The 8,386-nt window shown below is 45.2% G+C and overlaps 1 protein-coding gene across 1 annotated transcript in view; it reads right to left on the bottom strand.

Moving 5' to 3' along the window:
- Nucleotides 1–521: 521 nt before the first annotated feature.
- Nucleotides 522–8,386, bottom strand: part of LOC124694363 (polyubiquitin-like) — a 40,620-nt gene continuing 32,755 nt past the window's right edge. Inside the window, exon 2 of the mRNA XM_047227355.1 lies at nt 522–1,433. Within this exon, the coding sequence (XP_047083311.1) occupies nt 522–1,433 (912 nt within the window). The remainder of the gene's footprint in view (nt 1,434–8,386) is intronic.

Here is an 8,386-nt window from a genome sequence, read left to right on the forward strand (position 1 = left end):
AAAAAAATCTATTAAGTGTTTGCCAAGTGCCTTGTATCAGGCACTCCAAAATAGGCATGCCGAAAATAGAAGTGCCCATTAAGTGACACTAAGCATACAATATGTGTCGGGGACTGGTGTCCCATGCGTTCACTGAGAGCATGCTTGTTTGCCAAGTGGTTTCTGTCAGCGCTTGGCAAACTGAAGGTGTCTTTCATCAAGCATGAGGCATATGGCAAACAACTGGATTCCAGTAGTGCGTTCGGTAAGACGAGTGATATCCACAAGACATCAGACATATGAGATTTCATGACTGTGTCATATGGTTGCGTTGGATAACACATTACATAACTTTGGAAAAGCCATGTGGCGTTGCATGATTGGTCTCCGGATGCATAGAAAGAAGCAAACCAAAAACTGGAAACAATGGCACGACGCATGCAGAAAGATAATAAACATTATAAGAGGTAGAGTACTACCAAACAGTGATTCCAGCAAGTTGCTTCAAATGCACATTCCGTGAGAAAAAATATTTGCACACTCTAATGATGGTGACCCGGACACTGAACACATGAGAGGAGGCGGAGGATAAGGTCAATGTTGGATTTATCCTGGATGTTGTAGTCCCCAAGCGTGCGGCCATCCTCCATTTGTCTTCCCCTAAAAATGAGGCGTTGGCTTCTCACAGGAATGCCCTCCACCTGGTGGATCTTCTCCTTCACACAGCTGACTGTATCGGAGATCTCAACCGTAAGCATTATTTTCTTTCCTGAAAGTAGCCTGATGAAGATATGCATTAGTCCAGACCGGAGACAGAGGAGGAGGTCGAGATCGGATCCATTCCGAATGTCATAATATGCCAAAGTGCGGCCGCCCTCGAGCTCCTTCTTGTTAAAGAAGAGGCTCTGCTGGGCCGGGTCAATGTTATACTCATCTTTAATCTTCGACTTGAGGCTGTTGATGGTATCTGAGCTCTTAACATAGAAAGGCCTTTCAAGCGTCTTGATGGAGATCTGCATCGTTTCTGGGTAGTGCGAATCAAGGTTAAGAGTGGAACCATATTGGATGCCACAATCGGCCAAAGTAGAGTCGTCCTCTAGTTGCTTCCCATCAAAGATAAGGCGTTGTTGATCATGGATTTTAGCCTTGACGTCATGGATGGTATCAGATGGATCCACCTTGAGGTTGATCATGTTTCCATTGAGGGTCTCCACGGAAATCTCGATCCCTCCATCGAGATAGGGGGCAAGGTGAAGGGTGGACTCCTTTTGGATTTCGTAGTCGGCCAAGGTGCGTCCATCCTCCAGATGTGTTCCATCAAACATGAGGCGTTGCTTTTCTAGAGCGATTTCCTCTTTTTCATGAATCTTAGCCTTTAGATTATTGATGGTATCTGAACTCCTAACATCAAGAGTGATGGTTTTGCCATAGAGCGTCTTAACAAAGATCTGCATCTGAAACGAGCACGAAACATCAAAGTTCTGTTAGAAAAAAAGAGACTGCACGGGCGAATCAAAAGGCTATATCAAGCAAGTGCGACGATATACTAGAATAAATCCCAGGTCTTGGAGAGCCGGCACCAGTGACCTTTAGAGCGTTACTTAGTGGAGTGCCGCTTTTATGAATATCTTTTTTCTTCGTGTGTATGTAATTAAAATTTATGCATCTGTGACCCATATTACCCCATTTAGTGGAACTTCATCCAAAATATCTCATTTAGAAAACCTTAAACATGGTTTTACTCCACTTTAGCAGTTTGCTTGCTTTGGTTAGATAGGGCCGGCATCTTACATCCATGTGGCGCGACCAAATGTGTAAAGATCGAAGGCCAACATCAACGATTATGTGCAGACGTATTATCTACATTTGATCTATTCCTTGTCATCATTGTGATAATTTCGAGCCCCGTTCATCAGTTCACACCCTTCACAGGGCACACACACATCAAAAGATGAGGGTCCGAAGCTTCTGAGAGGGTATTCTAGATGATTTTTTACTAAATGGGGTAATATGTGTCACAAATGCATTACTGGATAAAAACTGGAATTCACTCTAAAATTTAACAAGCATCTTCCTTGCATGTTTCCAAAAACAAATCAAGTATCTATGCACAAGCTCTGGGCAACGTGGCTACATCAACTTAAGAATCCACCACGTATAGGAACACACTATGCACACTTTTGATGTTTTCCAGCAAGCCAATCCTCAGATCGAGAACAAATCCTATGAGACCAAGAGCAGATGCGTATTCAAATTATGAAAAAAAAAACAATCTGTTCAAGTACGTTCAGTGAAAAGTGAAAGACGTGTGGTTCATAGTATAATCTTGGAAGGACAAGTGGATTTGAATTCTGATTTCCCCCCTATGGACAATCTGGAGATTCATGAAAGAGAGAGGAGCACGTAGAAAATATCTGGAGTAACGACGACTCACTGCGCTAGTCCTTGCGATTCGGTCCTCGCAGACTTTCTTCCAGCCGGCGAGGCTCGGCGACAGCTCGGTTGGGAGGCGATCCATGGATGCGCGCTCAAAGCTAGGGTCTGGAGTTGGCGGCGCACTTCTGTGCCTGGTCGATCGAATTCGAATCGATCTTATAAGCAGAGGCGTGGTCACGTAGAGTTTTACTTCCGTCCGGTTCTTTGCGTTTTTTCTTGACCTTTCCGGTTTATATATCGCTTAAACAAACCGATGCCGACGGGGAATTTTTTTGCTTAGCTATCTCTCTGTCGATGGAATCCCTTTTCTCTACGTATATACGTATACTATGCGGTTGTTTGTTGATCTGCCTTCTGCTGGAAAAACGCGAACAAAGGACTAGAGTAGCCTGTTGGACTGTCGGAGACCTGGAGTTTCTCAAATCTTGCTGTTGCTTTTGATCCTGTAGTCTCCTGTTGTCATCTGGGACATGTTTAAAACTCCCTTAGGCCTATGTAATCCCCCGTGAACTTGTGACTGTGTTTTGGTTTGTGATATCAGGTTTTCGCCCCGTAGTGGATACTATCCGCAGTGGGTTTCCTGATATTGCACCAACTCGCTTCCTTTCTCCTATCCCCCTTTTCTTCGTTGTATTGTAACTCGAACTTGGTATTTTCGTTGAATGCAATGGAAAGGGGTGGAAGTACGGTTGGAAAAAAGGACTAGAGTAGCAGTGGCCGACGGGGGGCGCGAAGGAACCAACAATCTCTATCATTCTTCAGCGACGGGGCACACGGTGCGTCTACTTTTTTTCCCTGCAGTGCTCTGTTCTCTCTTGTCTGTGTACATTTAGTTCACCAGCCGGACAAAGAACAAGTAATGTACTTTTTTTTAATGTACTTTAGTACTACTACCTCCGTCTATAAATAGACGTCTAAGATGTGTCTAAATCTTGATGTATCTAGACAGTCTAGATACATCAAGATTTAGACAAATCTTAGACGTCTATTTATAGACGGAGTGTACTACAAGTGGCAGTTCAGTGGATCTCAGATATCGGTGGACCATGAGGATGAAGAGGGCACCGGGACACCGGGTCGATCCATCTTATGTAAGCTATTGGTGTATCTTTTTTTTTCTTTTCGAAATGGGGCAGCTCGTCCTCTGCATCGAAGTGATGTATACAATCATTTATTAATTATTGCAAAGTATGAATCGTTGTTATTACATCTCAATCATCGCAAAGGGTCGATACTTGTATTAACCATTGTTCAAAACCTAGGCCGATTCGGCGATTACTAGGCCGATTAATCGCTACTAGGGGCCTGACCGTGTCGATTACCATTAATCTCTTATGTTAATCCTTTAGCCCGATTAATCGTACCGAAAGTCCGATTACTATGTATGTTCCCGATTAACTATTGCACTTGGTCAAAAAAGTTATAAACTTTTCAATGCATATAGCTAGTACAGGCGCTACCCCTCCCCAATAAAGTAGGTTTTGCAAAGCCCCCGCTTGATTGCAGCCTCCAACAGCTCGAATTCCTCTGTCACCAACTAGTTCCTTGCCCTCCCAGACCAGTTACTCTCAGTTGCCTAGATACAGGAGCTCGACCACCTTGAGTAGCTCGTGCAGGAGCTCAAGGGTGCCTTCGATAGGTTAGGTGGTTGAGGTGTAAGAGGGGTCGTACCCTAGGTAGGTTGTGGGAGAAGATAAACTTCAGAGGTGAGAGGATAAGAAGTGGAAGGAAGAAACGCGGCTTCGACTAGTGGATCCTGATTCGCTCGTGACCTTGAAGATTAGGTTACGGAGAAGAAGCATACATGTTTTTCTGAGATTTTAGGCTATATAGAAGTAAGGCTAGACATACAGAGGCTTATAGACTATTTTTTTATATAAACTGTTTTTTACGTGCTAATTTGTTTAGGTTACACCGATTAATAGCCGACCGATTAAATCAGTTAATCGTTCGAATTCCGATTAATCGCTACTCCCAAGCCGACCGACCAGCTAACGATTACCGATTTTCTTACCATTGGTATTAACCAGCGGAAAACATGAAAGAACGACGTCGGCTAGACATTAAGAACTAATTCTATTATGCAGCCGCCAACTATGCTGGTTGAATAAATCCGCCAACCAATAGAACTGGTAGGAAGTCAAATGTTATGTCAACTAGTATTTCATTTTGGTCAATGACTCATGTAACCAAAAATTGTGTGAAAATGCGTACAAAATAGAATGCCCTCAAGCTTAAACATGGGTAATTCAGTAAGTCTACATCACAAGAATGCAAAACATGTTGTCAAACCTAGTCAAACAGAGGGATTTCTATTTTCGTGCCCTCAGTTCCTTAGTTGTACTCAGTTTTCCCCAGCTCCTTAGTTTTTCCTCAGTTTTACCCCCAAACGTTTGTCTGAAACCCGCAGAAGCAACTCAGACGGCAGGATTCCCGTTTAGTTGACCGTTCTGTCACGTGTGGGGCCGCGTCGTGTGGGGCCGCGTCGTGTGGGCCCGCGTCGCGTGGGGCTGGTAGAAAGGGACCGCGTGGGACAGGACGAGAAGCGTTTGGTTGCACGTGAGCAGGAGCTGGGTTCCGTCTCTCTCGGCCCAAAATTGGCATTATTAAGTGCACCTTTTTCCCCTCTTTCTCTCTGTCCTTTTCACCAAATTAGTATAAAATCTAGAGAAGCTTGCATTTCTGACTTTCTTCAATTATTTGTGCCTTTTGGCCCTCGTTGTTTGCCCAATATGGCAGCAAATCTAGTACTTCCTCTGGTCCATATGTATGTAGTTAAATCTAGAAGCAAATCTCCGGGATAATGTACGATAAATTCACAGTCATAGTAAATCAAGAAAACTAAGTACGGCCAACAAAATATAGTAGACTAGGGATAGATAATCCCTAGATAATATGGATAGATAATAGGCTGCATACACAGCAGCCAACATAGTAACAGGTTCTTCACAGCACCATCATACTAACATAACAACAAGGGATCCCTAGCTAACAACAAAGGGATCCCAACAACAAACTAGGAGGCAGCAGCAGCAGCAGCACACGTCCAGGGACTCCGCCTACCCCATCTGGCTCTGCCTCCACTTGTTGCTCTTGCTCCCCTTGGGAGCCTTGGGCTTGAGCGGAGGCATGCGGCCGGCGGAGATCTCCACCCGCTGCAAGCTGCGGAGGTGCATGCCGAGCGCCATGTGCTTGGCGCGGAAGGAGTGGACGTTCACCGTCGTGCCGACGTTGGGGAAGGTGTTGCTGATGTTCTCAGCATGCGTGACGAGGCAGTTGAAGTCCGTGGCGCCGAGTCTCTTGGTGCGGAAGGGGCACCTGTACACCTCCTTGGCGAAGTAGGAGATGTACTGGCCGACCTGCAGCCTCCGCAGGATCCTGGCGAGTCTTGACGTCCTCCTCCTCTTCGTCGCTGCCGACGTCGCTGCCGTACATCTGATCCATATCAAACAGAAACTAGTGAATGAGTTGCAACGATGACTAACGTACATGATAACAAAGTTAAGAAAAACAGAGTCAGCCTCGGTTAGAGTGGACATGATTATATATCTACGGGGAAGGTGTTAGCGAACTAAAGCTCATGCACAACAGATTTGTACACAGCAATGGTTCGCTGAACCCTCCCTGTAAAAATTTGTGCCCAACCATTCATCATAGGCAAAGAAACAGATTCTAGATCTGAACTAGATCTAAACTTGAACACATTCGAGATTATTTGCAAAATTAAACGGTTGATATCTTTTGATTAGTGCATAAAATAACTGATTGAGATCCCATGATTACTTGCATAAATTAACCGATTGAGATCCAATATTACTTGCATAAATTAACCGAACAGCCGAACCCCAAATCTTAAACGAAATCAAGAAGTGATCAAAACAAAATGGAATAAAATCGGCGCAAATATTAGCCCAATACTCATCCATCTACAGATCCATCTACACCAGCAAAAATAGGGTTCAAAAAGGAATGGGGAACAAAAAGGAAGCAAACCGTAGTTACCTCGTTCCATGGGTCCTCCAGGGAGGTGTCGTAGGGGTTCGGGGCGGGACGTACGGCACGGGGTCGTAGGGGTCGACCCATCCCGCCGGGATCTGACCGCCACCGGCGGCAGCGAGCGTCCGATGCACCGGCGACGGCGGCGGCGGCGGAGGCGTCGTCGTCCGTAGAGGGACGGCGCCGAAGATGGAGGCGTCGCGCTTTGAGCCCACCTCGACGATGGGATTGGCATTCTCCTTGTCCATCTCTACGGCGGAGGAAGAGGAAGAGGGAGAGGGAGAGGGTTTTTTGCTTTGGAGAAGATGATGGGACGTGAGAGAGTTGGCGATGCGTGAGCGAGTGAGAGTGACAGAGAGAGTGCGAGGAGGCGTCTATAAAGGCGAGGGGTGGTTAATGCGACCCGCGTCCTACGCGTGCACCGGTGCACGTCTGCACGTCTTGGACTTCGCAACGCGACACGCGTCCACGATTGCACGTCTCGACTTCTCCACCGCGACCCGCGTCTACGCGTCAACAATTGCACGTGTCCTCGAGTCTAACCCTGGAAATTTAGATATACTCAGGTATACCCTCGAGTCTTATACTAGCATTTTTTGTGTGCTCAATTTTCCCCTCGAGTGCTAATACCGGCTAGTGCAATATACTCAGTTTTACCCTCAAGTGGCTGGTCAACAGAGAGTCAACAAATGGGATTAACTAGTTAAATGAGTCATTTAATGTGCAAAAAAATCCTAAAAGAGTGGCACTTACTCATGGAGTCTTTACCACAAATTGCCACTTCTCAAATCATAGATAAATCATAGATAAATCAAGTTTTACCACAAATTGCCACTTCTCAAATCACCTAGTAGCTATGAAGGTGCATGGTTTTCCACAACAAGCCCTTCCCAAAACAGACTTCCCCCAAATCATACTTTGTCTAAATGAGGCCACAATTTTCACACTGATGTATATTGGTATTGCAAATAGTTTGAGGTAGGCCAAGATGGGTTTCATTGTACAAAACACACATTTTCCATTTTTCAAATCTCAAATTTGAATCCCTTAGTCTGTTTACTACTCGAGGTTCCCTTGGTTTCTTGATAGTACTCGGCTTTGCCCTCTCTCTTCACAAATTCTCGCGGACGTGCATCATCGCCCTGATTGGTCTAGCCCATGTCACGCGGATCGTGCCCGCCGACCGTTGATCGTATGATATAGGGAACGGGCGGGATAACCCTCTCTCTCTCGTTGGCGGTTAATTAGCTTCCACCCTCTAAGTATGCTGAAGGGCGGTTTTCTGTATTATTTTTCACGCGCTAAAAATTATAAACTATTTTAGGCGTTACTTTTCACGCAAAAAAATGATAAACCATCAACAATTTGTTGTAGCCATTACTTTTCACGCAAAAAAAATGATAAACCATCACCGATTTGTTGTTGCCATTACTTTTCACGCAAAAAAATGATAAACCATCAACAATTTGTTGTAGCCATTACTTTTCACGCAAAAAAATGATAAACCATCACCGATTTGTTGTTGCCATTACTTTTCACGCAAAAAAATGATAAACCATCAACAATTTGTTGTAGCCATTACTTTTCACGCAAAAAAAATGATAAACCATCACCGATTTGTTGTTGCCATTACTTTTCACGCAAAAAAATGATAAACCATCAACAATTTGTTGTACACTACAAGAAAAGTTGCCATGGCCGACGAAGTTGAAGTCGCGCCGTGGTTGCTGGTGTACCATGGCCGACGATTTTGGTCCCTCCGTGGTGCATGTCAAAACTTTTTTTTTTCTCGTTTTTGAGGCCACCTAGCCCGACGAAAGCGGCCAAAACGTGGCGTATGGTGGCCCGGGACGTGGTGCATCTCGAAATCTCGGGTTCGCCGGCCGAGTCAACGCAAATCCGCACCGCCGAGGGATGTAGGGCCTGAGATGGCAGCCTCTCCGGCATTGTTTTTTTTCTACATCGCGCCATCTCG

Source organism: Lolium rigidum, chromosome 3 (genome assembly GCF_022539505.1).
Source record: "Lolium rigidum isolate FL_2022 chromosome 3, APGP_CSIRO_Lrig_0.1, whole genome shotgun sequence".
Taxonomy (NCBI): Eukaryota; Viridiplantae; Streptophyta; class Magnoliopsida; order Poales; family Poaceae; genus Lolium; species Lolium rigidum.